Below are 21,754 nucleotides of genomic sequence, written 5' to 3' on the forward strand. Positions count from 1 at the left end.
ACTATTTCGCGTAACAGTGCACAAAGTAATGCTTTAACTTGAGCTTTGGTCGCATTGTCAGGTAGCTAGTGTACTGACTGAACTTGTTTGGTACTGCAGGAGAAGAGCTGTGCATTCGCAGCATTCGGACCCTGCTGTGGCTCGTCTGCCCCCCAGAGCTGTCACGTGCCTCTTGTACAGAGATGCAGAAATTTGCACAACAGGTTAAGAAACGTGTGTAGCCTGACAAAGGGATCTGTTGTGCAGCCCAGAGCCAGTTCAGCATTCACCAACACATGGTCTAACACTTCTTCTCGTTGTCAAGTTACTGGTCTTTGAATCCCTTAAGGATACTCATTCCAGCATTGCACTGTATGTGGACATGCAGCGTTATGCCTGTGTTAATGGCAAATAGTTCTTCCCTTTTCTTTTTGAAGGACATTATCAGTTTAACTTCTGGGGGCCTAGAAGCAGTTAAATACTGAGCAAGTCCTTTGGAATCTGGTAGTTCTGAGCTCAGTTGTTGGGAGAGCGGCCAAGAGTCAGATTGTCGTACAGGAAGAGCAACTTGGTTTGGAGCAGCATCGTGTTAATACGATGCACAGTCTCAAGCTGTCTTTCCTTTGCCAGACTTTGACAAGAGAGATCAAACGCATGTGCCTTCTAATTGCTTCTTACCCGGCGTGTGTGTTTTGATAAAACATGTTAATGTTGCAGTAGTCACAATATGCAGGTTTTGATTTTTGCAACTAACCTCCTGCACACCCTTAAAGGGTAAAGCAGCATGCAGTAATAGAGGATATATTAGCTTTATCCATTAAAGACTTGGCCTGGCTTTAAAAGAATCTGAGCATGGTCTTATTTTGGGTGTGCATTTTTTGTTGATTCACCTGAAGGTTTTTTTTGTTTTGCTTTAGATGTCAGTATTTTGTATGTCAACATAGAAAATGAAAACTTTGCTAGCTAATAAAAGTAGAATTATTTTTCAGATGGGTGTTAACCCCAAACTAGTGATTCTGGGAAGGGTATGTTTATTTCTGTCATGGGTTTTCGTCGCTGTAATATCAGAACAGTCAGTCATTAGCTAGTATGTTACCCATAGGGAGGTATTTGTACAGTTTTCTTGTGTGTGGAGAACAGAAGTAAATGCCAGAGATGGGACTTGGTCTCTGCCTAGCAGCTCAGTGGGTCTCCCTTTCCTTTAGCATGAAGAACGTGAACATGCTTTAATATATACAGATGTTAATGGTGTGGACTTTGATATCTTTCTAGCTGTAGATGTTTATTTGTTTTAGCTGTGAATGTGTGCAAACATGATGTCAGGTGAATGTCTTGTTTTCTGCTAAATTAATTACACTTTGGGCTGACAGGAACAAGGCTTGATAAAATCACTTAGGTAGTATTTCTTGTCTCTTGTTCTACAAGCATTGTTTTTAAGTCCTTGTTCTTGAAACTGTTTAATTTCTTAACCTTAGGCTATATTTATTTTCTTGTAGCTCTATTCTGCCTCCATAATACTCTAGGTAAGTAGGCTACCATAGCGGAAAGAGCTGCAGTTTGTAAGCAGTGCTAACTGACACTATGAATGCGTTGCGCCTGCCAAAATACCAAGTGCAAGTGTGTCAGATTGCAGGTGGCTCTAGGAAACAAAATTGATTTTGCAATGGGGACTCACCAGGATGGTAGGCTGGGTCAGTCACCTCGTCTTAACTGGTTTGCTTAGGATGCTGTCTTTTTCCTCAGAAAATGCTGACATCTGTTTTGGAATGGAGGTTTATTCTCAGGTGTTTTTATAGGTTTAGCTTAGAAGCTGTTAATGTAGTAGAAGAACAGCTGCTTCCTGAAATATTTGGAATACTTGCCCTTTTCCAGTACCGTAAGCTGGAAGTCTGAGGCTGGTTTCCATATCCCAGTGATACTAAACAACAGTTCGGGTCCTCTCTAGCCTGCTTTTCTGCTGCAGTAGATGTGTATTTGTCCTGGATTTTCCGCTCCGGCCTAAGAAGTTATGCAGTGAATGTGAGACCCCTGTTCTCTTGAAGGTCTAGGTTCTGTTTTTTCTCATCATCATTGCCTAGCTGCTGACAAGGAAGGAGGATGAATTCCTCATCTCCTGCTTTCCCGATTGTCTTGTGAATGGATTTCAGTCTCCCGAGTGTTTGTCTGCTGGTTATGAAGGTGGGAGCCTTTCCCTTCCTCTCCTCTGATGCTTTCCTTGCTCACAGTTCTCTAGGTTGGTTATTTTTTACTCCTAGATATGGCTGGAAAACTAGCTGTTTTAGCCTTGATTCTTGTTCTGTCTGCACTGCTACTCCTGATGCAAATGGTGAAAATACTGAAGAAATGGTTGTGTAGAATCATATGAGAGTCAACACCTTCTGGCTTTTTCTGAGGCGTCAAAGCTGGTATTGATCTGAAGAACATCACATCCCCTTAGGGAAAGCCATCATCCTGCAGATGGGGAAACAAAAGAAGATGGAGAGATTTGCCCAGGGGTGAAAACAAGTCTGTACAAGAGCTGAGGGCAGAGTTTGGAACTTCCTGGCTCCGTGAGGGGTTCTTCCTCATTGCTTCTCTAACAAGTTGTTAATACACCTCGAGTGCCGTATACAGAATACTTATACGAAGGCAATTGTGATGTTCTGGGACTTCAGGAGCTTTTATTCCAAATGATACACATGTTGGTCTTCCTTCTAAACTTGCAGATTACTGTCTTTAATGGATAGATTTGTTCATGTGCTGCCTTGAAACTTTAATACGCAAGTCTTGAAGAGATGCGTACTTAAAGGATTGGTCTGATTCTTGGTTTAATTCTTGTACTGACTCATTTTACCTTTTCTCGTTGTTTTTACTTGTTGTTTGGACTGTGATTTCTGTCTGTGAATCTTGTCTAATGAACCATTCTTGCAGCATTTTGCTGCATTTCATATAAGAAAGAATAGTTCTAGAAGTCAATGATAAATAAGGCAAGTTCTTATGTTTTTGCAATTCCTTTAGGTTGAAAAACTGCATGTGACATTATTTAGAAAGACCGTTGCTAAACCACTTCTTTAGTTTTTGGATAATTACTGAAGGACTTGCATGACACTATATTAAATGTGTTTCTTTGGAGAGACAAGCTATGGACAGACAAAACTTGGACCTAGTCTTAATGTAACTGCTAAATGCACACAGGGTAGGCCTGTGCTATTTGAGAGTTTGGACAGAGCCAAGTGCTCATTTGGATTGCGGTGATGTAAACACAGGAGAAGGCCATTTCTTAGTGTTGTGGTTTTGAACTTTGTGTCTCACAGTAAAAATAGATCATTAAAGAATATAAGGCACTTAATTATCTCAGTGACACAAATGTGTAAGGGCCTGACTTGAATGTAACTTGTGTTGTGTGAGACGAAAATAGGAAGTGTGAATGACGTTCATCATGTCTGTGCTGGACATGGGACCTGTTCTGCGCGTGATATGCAGAAAATCAAGCTTTCTTAAAAAAAAACAAAACCAACCAACCAAACAGAAAAACTAATTTAATCCTCTGGAGCCCTGTCATCTTTATATGGCTCAGTAGCTTAGTCTGTGTCTGTAGAAGAGACCTTCAGTTCAGTTTAGATGAGCTGTCGCTTGGCTTCGTAAGAATTCATGACACAGCGGGGAGATCATTAATTTTTCTCTGAATGAGACATCCAGAGGTTCCTTAAACCTCAGAAGGCAGAAAAATTTATATTATTATGGCAGTTGTAAAAACCAACAAACAAAACCCAAATAATCACTCAAAAGCTCAACAAAACAAAACCACTTGTGTTGCATCTGATTTGGTGAAGGTCCACGAATCCTGGTTTAAATTCGCAGTATTACCTTCCCAAAAGCTTAGTGCTTTCTTCAGATGTGCCCAGTTTGTCTCCATCAGCCTGATTTATTCCCTTGTTTTCACTTACTGTGCTGTTAAACTGACACTGGATTATATAGCTGCATTTGTAAGAGGAAATTATGTTGAAGGACATGTTTGGGTGTAGACAGTGGATTGGTCATAGAGTTTCCATCTTTAGGAACTAACCCAAAGCATGCAAGCTTCCAGGCTGGGCTGTTTAATGAATAACTGCCTTGTTCAGAGTTACTGCTGTTGACTGACTGCCCCTTGAAACACAGGAGGTAAATGAGAGATGTTAAAAGCTTTTGATAATTTTGTCTCTGGTAATCAGAACTCAGTCATTGTAGCATAGACGGTTTAAAACGATGCAGCTGCTCCTACTATCTGGGAGTTACAGTGCCTCTTTCTAAATCATCAAATGTCACGGCGTGGGGTTTGGAAGTATTGTTGCAGAAGGAACCCCAAGCATAAAAGTGGTGTAAAAGACTTCAGATAGCAGTCTCAATAACAAGATGTTTTGTACACAAATTGGGGTGTTTGAAGATGTACAGCATGTACCGGATAGAGCTTGAAGAACTGCCTGCCCTGTGCAGGTGACAAGGAAAACCATTACCTAAAGTACCTCAGAATTGCGTTTCCTGGTGTAAGCATCCCAAATCCCAGGCAGTGTGCTGTCCAGGAACTTTGTTGGTCCCCTGTCCTCATAATCCAAAGATATCTGTGTCCACTGCCCTGGCGTGCTGAGAGCTGAAACGCGTGCTGCTGTTGACAGGCAGCTACAGAAGAGATGATGAAAAATCCTACTACTGATAGATTTAAATATTTGTATCAGGTGTTCTTAATATTTCATCTGGTTAGTCTGATCGTGCTTATGGATGAAGGATGGTCAATGAGTGCAGTGGTGGTTAGACTGAGATGTAAAATGGGTGCGAGGCTGTACGTAGACCCCTCCTAGCAGCAAGGAGGTCTGAATTTCGTTGTGCTGGTTTAGTGTACTTATGATGCCATAGGAAAAAACAGTAAACCAGAGAGTCATCATATGACATCTGCATTAGTCTGAAATGCTTGTAGCATCCTGAATTGCTTAGTTGATCTCTGCACAGCCTAGTGACTCCTTTGTTTCTGTTGCAGCCAGCGGTGGCACATGTCCACGTGCCTCAGATCAAGCCATGCTGCTGGAGCCCTGCGCCTTGTGCTTCGCCTCGTTTCTGTGGCACGATAGCTCTGTGGTATTGAGGGGGTGAGCTGCTCACGTGTCGTTACAGATCCGTTCTCTGACTTATTCTGCCCTGTTTTTCTCCGCTTGCATGTTAAAATCACAGTTAAAGTAGTGGTTTCAAGGAAAAAGAAAGACAAGCTACAGACCGAACATGAGCTTGTTGGAGAAGGGTTTTTAATTGGGTGTTAAAACATTAGGTATGAAAATGGAACTTAGTTCCCAAAGAGTGAGGATGGTTGTGCACTAGATAAGTAATGTATCCGTACCCACTAATTTAAGCATTTGGTATCTGTAGTTTACTCAAATGCTTGTTTATTATTTTGGAATTCAAATAAATTTAAACCAACACTTCTGTGCATTAAAAAAGCTTAGCAAATGACACTTGAAATCAATCTGTAAAATGAATTTAATTCATGGGTTCTATTGATCATAGCTGCAGTGTTGCAGAAGGAGTAATTTCATTTTCCTGTCAACTCTATATTCACAGATATCTTCGTCCTGCTTTTCAGACTCCCTCAGCCTCCAGTTTAGAGTAAATGAGAGATGGAGCTGAATTGAGTGAGCAAACCAAGTCAGGAGCAATGGGGGAAACACTTTCCGTGTGTGGAGGAGACAGGGAGACAGGTGCTGTTCCAAGACGTTTTTATAGTGGTAGCAGTTGCTAGTTATAGATTATTATTATTATTTAATCAATGTCTTGGAGACCTTCTGAAGCCTTGTTGTGAGTAGTTGGACAGGAAGCACATCCTGCCTAAAGGCATCACCTTGGTTACATCTTGAGTAACAGGATATGTCTAGCCTGCTGAGGTTCGAGAAACTTGAGGTTTACTGGCACCGTGAAAGGGAATTGCATTAATTCTAATGGCCTAGATTACACAGTTAGCATAATCCCTTATATAAATGTTTAGTCAACAGTCTTGACCTTGAACAAATAGAACACAGTTCAGGTTATTTAATAGGGTTCTGTTGTGTGGGTTTGTATTTGTTCTTTAAGCTTACTGTTTGGAGAGGGAAGCATCGATGACATCAAGTTTTATCTCTTGAAGAAAAATCTTGCTCCTGCAAATGGCTGTCACTGGTGACAAGTGTTTCTTGGCTTCAGAAACATGGATAGTGTTGCTTGAACTTCTATATTTTTTATTCCAGAGCTGGTTTACACCAGCCAGGGAGAATCTAAAAATGCAAACCTGGTAGAAGATGCAATTATGAGTAATGCAGTGCACTGTGGATGAGAAATTCAACAGCAGTACTTGACAAAACTTTGTAGGCTTGTGCAAACTTGCTTTAAAATGCTAACCTGCTCTGTAAAGGGGTTATTTGCTTATTTAAGTATATTGGGATGTGCAAAAAGTGCATTTGCAAAGCAGGAAAGTGTTTGAGGAGACTAAAATGAGTGGTTGCTTTACTGCACCTCATAAGTAAAAACGACACGAAGATCCTTGCATCATTTGAAGATAGCCTTGTTCCCTGGATGGAAGCTGGTTCCATGAACACTGAACTAAAAGATACCAAGCTGAAAATTGGCTTGTTTTTGTTACTGATGTGCCTATAAATAAACCGTTGTACTTTCTTAGTATACAAAACTGCATAAAATAGCTGAGCCTTCTCAGATATCTCTGCGTTGTACTGAAGTTTTTCCTGGTCCCCACCAGTGCTGGCAGCAGACTGGATTTGTCAATTTAAACATAAAAACTTGTGTTCTTTCTGTTAGAGGAAAGCTCCTGATCTTTTGTAAGAAGGGGAAAAAAAACAACACAAGTCTACCACCTCTACAGTACTTCTACCTTTGTTATGTTTAGCTTGCTTTTGGTTTTAATAAGAAAATAATATTGAAAGTAGCCCGAGAGCTGTAAAGGCTGACTTTTTAAATGAATGAAACTCAATGGATCGTGACTTGTTGCCAAATCTTACCCTTATTTCCTACTTTCAGTTTCTGTTGGTATAGATAATGGAGCCATTTAACACTGTCAAGCCGTTTCTATTTCAGTGTGATTTCAGAATCTGTAGCTGAAAAGAGGTTAACGTTTTGATCTTCACAAGCAATTAACTGCACTGTTGGTGGTCTTGTCATGTTCTATGCTCTCTTCTTTACTAACAGAAGAGCAAGCATTTGTTGTCTTAAATACGAGAATCTGTTAAATACAGGCATAAATATACTCGTTTTCCTTCAGTGAATAGGAAGAGGAGGTGATAACAGCGTTATGAAAGGAGCAGAGTGCTTGTGACTAATTCTCAGACTAATTCAAAGTTGAAGCATAGAGAGATTTTTTTTGCATTTCTTGTAATGAGAGTAAGAAGTAGAGTGGGCAGGGGGTTTGCCCTAAGAAATATGTTTTGTCTCGGGTGAACAAGGTGGTGTGTTACTTGTGTGATGAATCATGTGCTTGCCTTTTTTTTTTTTTTTTTAAAACTTCAGTTTAGTGAGTTATTTGTTGTGGTTACATCTTTCTTAAACTTGACAGTATTATAGGAAATGCAAGTACTTCTGTTTTGGTAGCTGTCTTCAATTAAAATAATTTACAAAATCATCTACGTTAGGTAACTGTTTCTTTCTGTTCTTTTTCTCCCCCTCTAGAAAAATAGCTGAGGCAGTCAGATGACAGCACAGAAACAGTGTCCTCATTAAAGCAGTCGACTGTGGATAGATAGCAAGTCACCTGGATACTCTGAGAAGCATTTCAGATGAGCAGCATGATCATCTTTAATGCAGAATGCTGAGCTTTGTTCCCTTTGCTGTAGGCTAGATCAAAGCTGGAGTATCTCAGTCAGCCAGCTGTCAGATAAAATGTGCTTAAATCTAGAACTTGAACAGTAGTGGTTAAATTGGGAAGTTGTCTATAGCAGGCATAGTTGACAATCCAGCAGAGAGCTGTGGGACTCGAGCTAACTAGAGCAGGTTTGTTCAAAACAGAAAAAAGAATAATCTGAAGTTCGTGTCACCTCATCAAACTATGCAAATTTTAACACGGTTAGTACTAGGTTGGTGGAGTAGATGTCTGGAGGAAGCTTTTGTGTAGGAGAGGACTAGTTCCAGGTTGCTCTCCTGGACATTCTCACAAAGACGTCACACTGCCAGCTGCAGTGAGAAAAATGACATCTACTGGGCTCTGAGGAGGTTTGCTTATTAAAAGGCCAATTAATAGTGTCTTAGTTTCTTTCTCATGCAAACATACACTTGCCTTAGACTCGTTTTGCTTAAATGATTCCTTCTTGAGAGAAGGATGTTGCCTAATGGAAAGGGAAGAAAGTGGAGGTTTTAAAAAGGGTAGGATTTTCAAATTTTAGAAAACTTTGCCCACACAGTTGTAGTTTGTCTTTAGACTGATTCAAGCGTCCTTCATGGTCCTTACAGGCCAGGAGTGAAAGGCAGTGCTGGTGGCTAAAAATTACTGTTATGGCTTTTTGATGCTTAACTGAGTAGTAATGTCAGCAACACGAGAAAAAAAATGCTCAGGTCAGTGCCATAGGAACGTTTCTTGGGATTTAAAAGAAGAAAAATATCCCTATCTGGGACCAGTCTTGTTGATGTTCCTCTGCATTCCACCCTCTCTGCTTTCTTACTTACTCTTTGTTGTGCAGTGAGGGGATCTTTTGTGACTTCTGGGCATTTTGCTATAGCCTGTTGTGTAGCATTTAAATTTGCATAGGGTTAATTTTTTTGCATGGTAACAAGCCTTTATGATCCTTGCCATTAAGAGAAAGTATAAATGAGATGTCAAAGTCTGTGAGTATGAGAACTTTGCTGGGCATAAGGCTTTACTGCTGCATGGTGATTAGGAAAAAAAAACAACAAACAAGTACTAGTACCTGTTTGAAGCACTAGCATCTGTGGGTTTTGGTTATGACGGCACATATCAGTTCATCTCTTTATTTTTTAAAGGGTGTAAAAAGTAGAAGTTCTTTGTACATTTGGCACGCTTGCTTCGCTTTGTCACTTCATCTGCTTCTCTGTTTCCAGTAAGAACACCAGAAGTTATTTTTCTGGGGTTAGCACCTGGATGTATTTGGTGCATAGGTATTAGTGAATAAGAAAGCTTTTAGCAGAAAATTTCAGCAGAGCTCTTTTCATCTTTCTTAGGGCACTATAGTAGCTTCAGGTGTACTCTGTTGGGTGCTCAACTCAAAACTCTTTGCCAAGTTGGAGTGTAGTTGGTGGTGAGAGAAATGAAACCTGAGAGTGCCGGCTCAGAGGCAGGGCTAACACCGCAGTTAGGGACAAGGTATGCACAGTGGGTCTGCTGGTAGCGGGATGCACGGGAATGTCCTGTGGGGTTGTCCCAGGCAGCTTGCTTGGTAATGCACAGCTGCTGTTTTTGCAGTGCTGCCCTAAGAACAGATGGTGGTTTGAAGAAAGCAGCGCTTCTTGTCGAAACTACCCGTGATACTCAGAGGGTGTGGGCAGTGGAAAAAGGAACAAGAGAATGTCCCTTTGAATGTGGTGTCCGTGCAAAGTGGAGAAATATTGAACTCCAAAATGTGTGTAGAAGAAAGGGATTATTTTAAGTGGAGGGAGCTATTTGAGCTCTTGATTTTGGGAATGTTGAGCTCTTGAGCTTGCAGGCAACATCTATCAAGTGCTCTTCCAGCTGGAGCTGCGTCTCAGAGCCTTGTGCTTTTGACTGAGACTTGTGGAACATGTTTTCCTAGGGATCTATGCACATATACATACACAAGTGTGTGTATTTAAATATTTATATATGCAAATATATGCATAGGAACAGTGTCATTTGCTACTGCCTGTAGTCACCAGGTAGGCCCCTTGACAGTGCTTTCAGCAAGTGAGCGTGCGCAGGTGACTTCAGTTGGTGGCCACGCAGCCCCCGCGGTGAGACAGCCCTTGTGTGACACCTTCCTGCTGGCTCAGGGCCTGCAGCGGGGTCAGGAAGGTGGTGGCAGTGGGCAGGGCTGGTGAAAGCTGGACGATGTTCAGCTTACTGTCTGAGAGCACGTTGAGGTGTATCCCAGCCGCCGCCGAAGTTCTCATCGCATTGCTGGAGAACGGAAAGCTTGTGGGATGGGATGTCCCTTCGTCGGCTCGTGCAGCGGTGCTTCAGGAGTGGCTGTGCAGAACTTTGTTCAGCGGCCACCTTGCCCTGTGGAGGTTGTGGAAAAAAGAAGTGTGTTCTTGAGCAAAAATTCCTCATAAGGCCAGAAAGCTGCAGGACAAGGTTCTGTTAACATGTAGCTTCTCAACAAACACAAAGTGTTTGGAGTCTGATAGAAAAAATTTCCAAAGTTTGAGTTTTGTTCTGTTTTAGAGGTTTCTCTTTCAGAAACAGACATAATTTTTGCTAGCTTCAAGAACTAAATAGTGTTCTCTACATAAACCAAAGTACTTCTTGTGTTTGCTTTTAGTCTGCCGCTCCAAAAAGCATGCCTGCTACCTCCGTGTCCGCTATCAGGAGATGGTGCTCCTGCAGAGGAAGGACTTCCTTTGTTGCAGGAAGGAGGGAGTTCCTGATACTTGCAAGAAGTGCCCTGTGGTTATCCTAATAAGATGCCAGTGAAATGTGCATGGCAGCAGAACCCGGGGAGAGCAGAAATGGAGCTGGATGGAGAAGGAGCCTGCGTGGGGCAGCAGCAGCCTGTCAGGGTCACAGAAGTTCTCTGAACTCCAATAATGTGCTGGGTTTATTTTAAACATGGTGAGGGTGGGATCAAACTGAGCAGCGAGGAAAAGCTTTTGACGTGGTTCTTCTGTGACAGGACAGGGTTGCTTCAAAATTTCTGGTAAAATAGCGTGTCCGTGTGCTCCTTCACGCATAGCAAAAAAGGGCCCTTACCACTGCTCCACGCAGATGTGCATGTGGATGTTGAGAGCTGACCTTTCATGACTTCATGCTGCTTTTGTGGAGAAGTAGTCCTTTTATTTTTCTTTGTGCTTTGTGTCCTGTTTTTTTGGGCACTGGCTTTGGTGTCTGTTGCACCTCCAGAAGGTTATAAAGCTCCGGGTTGTTTTTGTTGTTGTTGATGGTGGTGACTGTGATTTTTTTTAGTGTTTTTTTTTTTTTCCAGGCGAAGATCTGTTTTTTATTAACACTTATTGTGTGCTTGGAACATTTAACAAGGCCTTACTGCTGTCCTTTGGCATGGATTTGCAAGAAAGTTTTATTTCTTATTGCTTGGAGCCTGCTTGCAGGGCATTTGTGCCCTGCTTGGAAGGGGACTGGTCTTACCGCATATTCTGCATATTTTGGTAGCCCCTAAAATGGGTCCTGTTTGCTCATAGGGCTCCCAAACCACAGGGCTCAGAAGGCTCTGCAGTTCCAGGAGGCGTGTAACTTCTGAAGGAAGGCATCTCTGGTGGCAGGTTAACCTGCTTTTGGTAGATACTGCTGACATCTAGGTGACTGCTGGCTGCAGAATTAGAGAGCAGACATGTTGACCAAGGGATCCAGGAGTCAAGTGATTGAGTGTGATGGCTCAGGTAATGCTGAAGGCATGAGTAGTTAATTCACAGCACAAACGAATGCACCTAAATTATTTTCTTGTCTTATGCTAGGTTATCTGAAATGCAAGAAAGCCTGAGCTGTTATTTTAAAGAATACTATCTTGTGGCTGGTTAGCCATTTTGCTGCCAGTTTTTTTTGGTTTTTGTTTTTAAAAAGGGGTTAGCATATGTGTGGGTAGATTGGTCACTGGAAAATAATTTGCACTTGAACCTGTTTATCCAGCTTTGCAAAGAGAGGGCCACATGTCCATCTCGCAGGGCAAGGTCATACAAAGCTGAAAGCAGAACTTGCAGACTTACTTCGAAGTAGAAATAAACTGTCCTTTAGCTGTTTCAGCTTCATTAAGAACAACTTGACATAATCACCAAAGAGTTCTGGAACTGTGCCTTAACGTAGGCAGTGATGCTGGCCTTACAGCCCATCACTGGGCTCACAGCTCTGAGGGCTAGGTTTTCAGAATTTCTCTTTTTATAGACTCAATATTGTATTTAGTTATTAGAGACATTAGTTGCCTAATCGTCCTGATGGTACGGATGAGAAAAGTGTCCATTACTTCCCACATTTCTTCATTCGTTTTAGGTTAGTGAAAAGTACAGAAGAATCGTATGTAAATACTGTATCTGAAAAAAGCTTTTATATAGTCATCAGCTTTATAAATACTTGGTTTTGAGTATTTATTTGTATTGAAGTGGAAATTAATGTTAAAACTCATAGCCATCTCTCAGTAGCAGCCAGATTTTAAAGCATTTGTAAGGAAAGTGTTTATCCCTTGCTGTTTTTGTGTGAGTGGCTGTATAACTATAACTACTGCTTCTGGTTCAGTGCCTGTGAGTGTAGGGAGCAATTACTGCCTGCTCCTGTGCATATGCAATCCTTCTGTTGGTGGTGGACTGCTCTGTTTGTCTGAGATTTGACTTTTTAGTTAGGTGGTTAACCAGTTGGAGGAACAATGCTTGGGGTGCTTTTTTGTTTTAGCTGAATATGAAAAAAAAAAAAAAAAACCAGCAACAGCAACAAAACCCCTTTTTCAGTCTTGTTGTCTGTATATCTAACGTGCATAACTTTGTTGAGAATATCTTTGTGGATATTGTTTTAGCTTGTCTTCATAGAACTGTTGTCAGCAGTCTGAAAGATGATAAAGGTAGTGGAAGATTCTTCAGCCTTACTTTTTACTAGAGTAAGCAAATAAGATGCTTTGAATTCTGACAACAACGCTGCTTCCTGGTTGGAGTTTCAGGAATGTAATGTGGTGAAGCATAAATTGGAAGTTGAAACTTGTGAAACCTTAAATATGCATAGGGGGAAGAAAAAAGAAAAACCAAACCAGAAAATTTGGCTGTTAGAAATATTTTTGGTAGTTTCAAACATTGCTAGTTTGCTCCTTAATAAGATATCCCCCGAAGTGGGTGATGAAAATCAAAGAAATGACTGTTCAAGACAAAAAAGACACAAGTAATTCAACTTGCTGAGCTTTGTAATGAGTTTATTTTTCAAAGCACTAGGTTTTTAATTGTGCAAAGTTTCTACTGATTTATATAACTGTAGGTGCTATAGAAAGGACATTGAGGCAAGTATTTTAATGAAAAGTGACTTGTGCAATGCAATTGTCCTCTAGTGTGTACTAGTGTATTTCAGTTTGGGTTGTGTTTGATGGAAATACAAGACAGGAAGAGATTGAGCTGCTACAAGTCTCAAAACTGGGAAGAGAGATGGAGATACTTAGGTTCAATCACTGCAGCACATGATAAAGTGGTTGCATGTATTAATATTTTTGGGCAAAAAGCATTTCTGATTTCTAAAAGGAGAAGAAGGGAACCAGAATAGTCATGGTGTATTTTCTTTTTTTTTTGTATACGTTATGTTGTGTTATGGAAAAATGAGTTGGTTTTATGCCTTTACTGATATTGATAATAGAACTTTTTTTTTTTTTTCTTTCCACTTCCTAAGAATGCTGGTGAAATGCCAGCTCCTCAGTCTGCAATCTCAAGTCTCAGGGCAAAGCAGCTACTCATCACTTCTGGTTGTGTTTCCATATAGCTTCTGACAAGGACGTGTATGTGGCTCCTCCAGATAAAAGCTCAATGAGAGGTTTTTTCTTGAAAGTTTACAGCACTGATGTTTGCTTGTCTTGGTGATTTCAGTGAGAAGTTTGACAAAAGAAACTCCTTGAAAAAGTTCAAAGTGTAATAGTTCAGGGCAGTGCTTGGTAAAGATTGCCAGAATATTGGTGACAATTTTCCTATAAGTATTTATATACCTGTTCATGTTTTGTTCAGAATAGGTCCATTTATCAGAGAGCCCAGAGGCATTTTATACTGGAGATAGTATTTACTAATGGAAAACCATTCAAGGTCACATATCTACTCCTTTGCAAAATGGGGAATAGTTCTGCTTTCATGGCTCTTTCAGGGTTGAAGTATTAGTTAATATTGCCACCTAATGGCAAGAAGAGCAGTTGCCTGAGTTTTTTTTTCGCTACTTTATACCGATTTTTTTTACTTATTCATGACTACTTTACTGCTAGTCATAGAGAATTTTAAGCTTATACACTGCATACCTGCTAAATGATAGGATTCCTTCTCCTATATTCAGACACGTGGGGAGTTTGACTATTATGTTCGGAAGAAATTAAATGGGAGGGATAAATTACACTGGCACAAACTCTGTAACACCGTGTGACACCTGCTGTGGTAAATGGACAGTTTTTTGGAAACAGAAATGCCAGTCACCATTCTATGCCTCTGATTCGTATTTAACCATTCTTCTGGATACTAGTTATGTTCAACATTACACTGCATACCTGCTAAATGATAGGATTGTGATTTCTTAAAAATAAATACAATTAATGAGCTTTGGCTGCAAAATTCTAGGTGCAATTATTGGCATTATGATCATTTATAGCATCATAATAGTAGCATTTCCTACTGCACCAGAATTTCACTTACTTCAAAGTATGGTCTAAGGCTTTTTTAAGCTTACAAAACTGGTTTAGAAAAGGCTATAAAACTGGTTAAAAAGATAAGAAATGTTTGTCTTCCAATGGTTAGAATTTTGTGCTTTACCAGAGTATCGTTTTATACTGTTGTTCAAGTATTTGTGCTTAAAGTCTTCTTTTTTTGAGAGAGGACAGTATAAAAATTTTCCAACAACCATGGCGTGCATGTTGGTTAGTGCAATTCCCCAGGCTGGTAGCAGGGGAACTCTGTAGGATCACTTCAGCTCCAGCTGGAGTTTAGCTTTAGACCTCGAGTAACCTAAGGGCACCTGTTAATGTTCTGGGAATACACTATGTAAACTAGCTTTAGCTTAAGCATAATAAATTGGAGAATTTAGACTGCTGTATTAAAATTGGCAGCAATTCTGTTTTGACAGCGTAGCATCTCACTTAGCTAAATGAGCAATTAAATTAAAAAAAAAATAATCTTGAAGAAAGCATCCTGATAAAACTTAGCTTCTTCAGTCATGAATTCTAATGTGCACATTTGCTCAAGCACACGAAGCCTGAATCAAATGATGGGCTTGATACTTGACAAATGCTGCTTTCAGATGCTATCAGGAAACGTGAAGCGTATGCATTTCCATTGGCTACCTGATTATCAGAGTAGTTAATCGCTTTAATTTGCGTATTTCTGTCCTGAGTGTATATCTTAGTTTTTGCACAAGTTAAAAGTTCTCATGGTAATAGTTGGCTTACCATCAGACAGCACTCAATTAAGGAAAGTACAGATTGACATGAGCTCTTCTGTGAGGCAGATTGCTTAAATCTATGGGAAAGCCGCGTGCAGAAACCTTGAGGTGATGTTCATGTAATTTGCTGGAGGCCTTGTGCTGTACTTAAGATGAACAGAAGACAGATAAAAGAGCAGAGTGGTGTTATTTTTTAATTTTTTTTCCCTTTGGCTTGCATGAATGTTTGGAAGTACTTTCTGTGTAGGCTGTTTCACTTTGCTTCTGTGTATAATTATTGTTTGCATGATTCTTCCCTACTGATGAAGAGAAGGAAAAACCTAATACTGGGAAGCTGGGCTCAAATAAATGCCCTGTGGTTTGTGCTGCTGTTGGACTGAGAAGGCTCCTGACTAGACTGGTGGTGGGAACATGCTTAGCTCTTCGCTGCTTGTTTAACATGGATTTAAATAAAAAGAACTACTTTTGGGTTGACTGCTTGAACTGTCGGTGATTTCAGGGTGGATCTTAGTGTCTTCAGTCTATGCTGAGGAGTTGCATGACTTAGTGAACATCTGTAATGACTTTATTCTTATTTTTACTTCTTATAAAATATAGAGAATAAATGTACGTTTATGGAATGAATATTAACCTTTATCAAACACTAGAGGATTTAGAAACTGAAGATAGCAGAGAGTATCTTAACTTTGTTAAGGTTTCTGGATGACTGAAAATACTTCAGGTTTGATACCTGAATACCTAGAGTTTAGGCTAGGCTTTTAAATTTATTTGAATATGACAATGCTTTTAAAATATATTTTGCTTAATGTTGTAGTGGAACTGTAAGGTGCTTATGTTTTTGTCAAGAATACTTAATGTAGGTGAAATGGATGGAGTTTTCAAATCTTAACGTTTTAGTGTTTGTTACTCCTCACTCATTGACCGACATACTTCCTCATTGATTTTTAGCATGTAGGAATGTTGCCTTAGAAGAATAATAAAAGATCGGTTGGCTTCATTGGCTTGTAATTCTTTTTTCCAGGTGGCTTCTCAACTGTGTTCCTGGTACGCACCCATGGTGGGATACGTTGTGCACTGAAACGAATGTATGTTAATAATGTGCCAGACCTCAACATATGCAAGAGAGAAATTACAATTATGGTAAGAAATGCATTATTTGTAACTTGAGAATGTGTTCATTTATAATACACATACATCAACCGTGTCTTTAATGACAAATGCAAATAACTGCCATGTCTATAGTGCTAACTTAAATTCTCAAACCCTCTGTGGGCCACAGTTCTGTGACCTGAATGATACCGCTGGTTACTCACACAAGTAGTGTTATCTTCAGGATGCACAAGCATGTTGTTTTTCCAGTTGGCATCCATTGCGGAGGTAACTGATATGGCAGTAGCTGAAAACTTTGAACTCACTTGTGTGGTCACAGCTTCGATTGGTTTTGAGCTGATGGCCGGCAATAAAGAGAAACTAGAAGATTTTGTCAGGCACATTTGGGTTTATAAAGACAGGGCAAGAGAAAATCTTTTAGTGCCTTTTGGCAGATACTGCGAAAGCTATTTGTCTCCATTTCCATACACTTCTAGTTTAAACATATCTCATCATAGAAGCATCTATTTAATTATCTAATATAAGAGGTCTTTTTATGTTAACTCTAAGTTTTTGTATGAGTAGAAATTGACAACACTAGTATTGTCAGATATGAAATATACATTTCCTTAATTCCTATGTAAAATTACTCAAGTTTTTTTTTTTTTTTTCCCTTGGGGACATCTGCAGTTGTTTGTGTTTTAACTTGGTAGCTCTTCAGACTGTAACTTGTGACTTCTTCCAGCTGTGTTTTTTAATAACTTGAGAAGACTGTTCCTCAGTGTAGACAATTCTTCGTTTAGAGTATTGAGATTGGGAATTTACCTTAGGATGGGCATGGCTAGCCTGATTCTTCTATACCTCCTACATGTCAAGTCTCTAGATATTACTACTTGATAATGTTGTTTCTGAGTACACGCATTTGTGTTGGCAGTGTTGAACAAATAGCACATAAATGCTCTTTATTGAATTACAGTTGCATTGTATTTGATACGTAACAGTCACTGACTGCTGGCAGTGGTGGGCTTCTGTTCTATTTCTGCTACTTGATAAAGAGTAGTGCGTGGTGGGCAGGAGCTCACTTGAAAATCATAAATGGTTGTAATGAGAGCTTGTACTATTTGCTAACACTTTTCTGCGCTCAAGTGTAATGTGCATTTTCTTTTGCAGAAAGAGTTATCTGGGCACAAGAACATTGTCAGCTATTTGGATTGTGCTGTTAACTGTGTAAGTGACAATGTTTGGGAGGTACTCATTCTCATGGAGTACTGTCGAGGTAAGAGACCGCTTTTCTGGTTTTCAGAGGGAATGCAAGGGAAGCATTTGTTTGTGATCACCTGGGATTTTGATGTGGTGTCGTTTCTTTAATTTAAAAGGATAGCCTCCATATCTCAAAACTGGAATCCATTAGTTATTATTGCTCGTTTGTGTCAGTAGTTAGGCATTGAATTGCTGAACACTGAGAAAATGCAAAAGCCGGTTTCACACAGCTTAGTTGTTAAGTAAAATTAGAAGCAGGGAAATTACTTCTGTAAGTAGAAACTGAAATAGTTCTGTTCTACTGTTTGGTTAAACATGTAGCTAGGACATAGTTTTATAGGAAAGACTGGAAAACTTTGGGCAACTGTTCTGCCACCTATTTTGTGTTTCAGGTCGCTATATTAAAGATTCTTTACTTTTACTTGACATGTGACTTGTTTTAGATGAGCATAGTATTGGTGATTGTGACTGTGAAAATAATAGTCCTGTGTCGTATTTGTTCGTAATGTAGTTGTTTGAAACAATATGTAAAACCAGGTTGTTATAGACCTCCCCCCTCTCCCAACCTTACAAGTGTGTTGGAATAAACCTGCCATGAAGTTGTGTGGGTGAATTTCTCTGCCGTTTGTGGGAGCTCTCTTCAGACTCTGCATCAGTGGCACTCTTTCCTTACCTAGAATTGTTAGAGAAATTAGAGAAGAGCTTTGTGTTAGGGATAGCTTATTGCCACGTAAAGTTTCTGTTCAAACTCACTCCTACACTTTGCTTCTCGGTTTGAATTCTGCTTGCATTGTTTTGAAGCCATGTGGATGTAAACCATCAGATGACTGGGCACTGTTAGTTTTTTCTTGTTCAAAACATCCTTGGGTAGAAGGAACACTCTCCGATGCCCCGTAGATCTTCATCTGTTAGTGTTAAGTGAGCATTGTGATAGGAAGAGACTGGTATGATCTGGTAAAATTACCTCAAGAAACAGGGAAATAATGATTGCCAATCTTAAAAAGAAATTTCTGAAGAGGTTATGTAAGGTCTTTCTCTAAGGGTGGATTCAGGTCCCTTTTTTTCCTTAGTCTCTCCGTAAGACAAAGGAAGGCTGTCTAGATTATGAATTACTTTGAACTCAGTTGGCTGACAGCATGTTGGCTGTGGATCTAAATGCAAGAGGCACTTTTGGGGTAACATCTTTGTGATGGATGATTCCTTCTGTCTGCAACAATTTGTTAGAAGAGTGTCAGTCAGTTTTTTTTTATTTGAGACATAGATTTTTCTGTCTAGGGCCATGTAAGAGTGAAAATTTGGAAGCAATTTAAAAAAGAGCAGTGACGCTGGGAAACTGTGTTGCGTCTTATTTGTTGGCTTTTTGCATGTAAGAAAAATTCTTTCTTCTGTACATGATAGGAATTATTAAAATAAAAACTTCTTTGTTGCTTCTTTAGCCGGGCAGGTTGTGAATCAGATGAATCAGCGCCTGCAGACAGGCTTTACTGAATCCGAAGTAATGAGAATATTTTGTGATACCTGCGAAGCTGTTGCTCGATTGCATCAGTGCAAAACCCCTATAGTTCACCGGGATCTAAAGGTATGGACTTAATAAATAGGAATGTCTAGGTAAAAATTGGCAATACACTCAAAAAGGATTGAGAACGAAGGAAGTATTTCACTAAGACTGACTTCTAGTTAGGGAAGGATTTACTACTGATAAAATTGGAACCAGAGAAACTGAAAGATAGGTCCACTTACTGCTTGATGCTAAGTTCATGGATTGGTTTGCTGGTAATTTTCTTGTTTGTGCACGAGGAAAAGAATGCATAGTAACAATTATGTTGGAAATTAAAGGCATTATTTTAATCTACTGTTGCTGTTTCTGTGTCAACTTCCTTTCAAGGTGGAGAATATATTGTTAAATGATAGTGGAAACTATGTTCTCTGTGATTTTGGCAGTGCCACCAACAAATTTCTTAATCCTCAAAAAGATGGTGTTAATGTGGTTGAAGAAGAAATTAAAAAGTAAGTTCACTTTTAAGTGGCCTTTATAAGCAATGATTGTGCTGTGAGGTAACAGGATACATCATTGTGTATCAGATGAAAAGATCTGTGAGCATTGTGCGCATACCATAATAATATTAATTAAATGGTTTGAGCTGAAGAAATGTTCGTGTGGATATAGTAAAACAGTGGAACTATTTGCTAATGTTGCTTTTTCTATTTATCTACATGTTGTTTTTTGCAAGACTGAGACTCAAATAGAATAAAACTGTTGAAAAAAGCACGTGATTTTGAAATTTACATAAGTGAAAAATACATGCGGTGCTGCTGGCCATTTTAGGAGTAGGATATTTTAAATTTTTGCTATTTTAATACAGCTAACTGTAAAAACATGAGAGGGGGAAAAAAAAGTGTACATAAGCATTAGAAGGGATTTACGCAGTCTTATTTAAGCAGTGCTGTTCCATGGCTTTTTTCCTAAGACTGGTCAGAAAAATATTTTAACTCTGTTGCAGGAGTACTCTTGAAAACATGCATTAGTTCAGTTTTGTCCCTTCAGGCTAACTGCTGCAGAGGAATAAACACAGGTTACATGTTCTCAAGTTATTAAGTGATACATGTGTTCTTTTTTCATCTATGCAAAGTACTTTGCTGGTTTTGTAATTATTTTGAGGTGGTAGTTGTTCAAAGCGTACATACTGTATGTTTCAATAGGAGATGGGGAGTACTCTTGTGGGGCTCAGCCTTTCACATGACTGGTTATTGCAGTATTACAGCAGCATGACTGTTGGTTACCATAGCACATGTACTGGGGAGCTAAATACGAAAACCAAATTTCATCTGACTTCAAATTATCATCCATAATAATAAATATTGTATTGCTATTGTAAATCTTTGTGATGCTATAAATGAAATAAATCATTTGCATTGCTTAGGATAATTTTGGGTGTCTACTGGAAATGTGTGTGTGAACATTGTGTGCATGGTCAGTTACTAGAAAAGAGATGCTAGAAAAGGCACTTCGGTTTGGCATGCTTTTCATCTGCGTCCTCTTTCATTTATGTGCTGCTAGGTATACAACACTGTCGTACAGAGCTCCTGAAATGATCAATCTTTACGGAGGGAAACCAATTACTACCAAGGCAGATATCTGGGTAAGCAAAAAATAAAATCAGTTATTATGAAATATGTAACTAATTAAGGGGTGTAATGGTTAAAAGTGACATTGAAAAGCTGAAAAACTAATTACTTTAAGTGAAATCTATAATGCAACTATATCACGTAGAATAGAATAGAGGTATCTTTTTGGTGTTTAAGTTTTCTGGAATTAAAATTAATGCAATGTGTGATGATCATTTAGATTGGGGATATAGGAAGTGGTTAAGACCCCCCCCGCCCTTTTTTTGTTGGCTCATTTTGCTGCTTGATAGTTGCCAGTGATTTCATGTGGAAACCTGTTGACAGCATGACAAGGAAATGTGTTTTTATTAGGTGATGTGCTTAAGAGCCATTACAGTGAAGTAAATAAAGAGTAAATTCAGCAGAAACACCAGTGGTATCTCTGGGTGATACAGGAATGTGAATGTAGCTCTTGGGGTAGGTTCTAGTTTTGGTAGCTTCTTGTCTAACATACAAGTCAGTGGGAAAGAAAGCCTTTTTAGAGCAGCTTTATATATCAGCTTGTCACATCAACAGTGTTTCATAATGCAGCTACTACATAACTGTGTAAGCATCAGCTGTAGCTAGGATGCAATTAGTTTCTTGTTGGTGCTTCTTTGTTGTGTAAATGGCTTACTCTCATCCTTTTTTGGTGCCTGTATTTGTTTTTACAGGCACTTGGCTGCTTGCTGTATAAACTTTGTTTCTTTTCACTTCCCTTTGGAGAAAGTCAAGTTGCTATTTGTGATGGAAGTTTTACCATTCCGGACAATTCCAGATACACTCATGGTATACACTGTTTGATAAGTAAGTATCTGGGCAGCACAACAATTCTTTTGCCCTGTAAATCAAACAAAACATGGAAGATGCTACTGGTGTAGATGAGGGACTTGAATATATGGGGCAGACTGGCTGGGTTCTTGAGTGAGTTGTGGGGGTTGCTCTTGGCTACCGTCTGTCTTGCAACTCTTGCCCTTGAAATGAGGCACCCCTTCACGTAACAGGGCTGTGCCACCAGGTACAGAATTGAGAAGCTGGCCTACAAGGAGCTTAGCAAACCTGGAG

The 21,754-nt window shown here is 39.6% G+C and overlaps 1 protein-coding gene across 7 annotated transcripts in view; it reads left to right on the forward strand.

The window, feature by feature from the left end:
* Nucleotides 1-21,754, forward strand: part of BMP2K (BMP2 inducible kinase) — a 104,570-nt gene that overhangs the window by 46,908 nt on the left and 35,908 nt on the right. For 6 of the 7 annotated variants that reach the window (XM_066996578.1, XM_013190541.3, XM_066996579.1 and 3 more), the window contains 6 exons: nucleotides 16,218-16,336; nucleotides 17,456-17,561; nucleotides 18,982-19,124; nucleotides 19,431-19,552; nucleotides 20,604-20,685; nucleotides 21,364-21,496. In XM_066996578.1, the coding sequence (XP_066852679.1) occupies nucleotides 16,218-16,336; nucleotides 17,456-17,561; nucleotides 18,982-19,124; nucleotides 19,431-19,552; nucleotides 20,604-20,685; nucleotides 21,364-21,496 (705 nt within the window). Of the gene's footprint in view, nucleotides 1-11,763; nucleotides 12,089-16,217; nucleotides 16,337-17,455; nucleotides 17,562-18,981; nucleotides 19,125-19,430; nucleotides 19,553-20,603; nucleotides 20,686-21,363; nucleotides 21,497-21,754 lie in introns of those variants that run through there. The other variant, XM_013190539.3, reaches the window with a different exon arrangement.

This window comes from Anser cygnoides, chromosome 4, assembly GCF_040182565.1.
Source record: "Anser cygnoides isolate HZ-2024a breed goose chromosome 4, Taihu_goose_T2T_genome, whole genome shotgun sequence".
Taxonomy (NCBI): domain Eukaryota; kingdom Metazoa; phylum Chordata; class Aves; order Anseriformes; family Anatidae; genus Anser; species Anser cygnoides.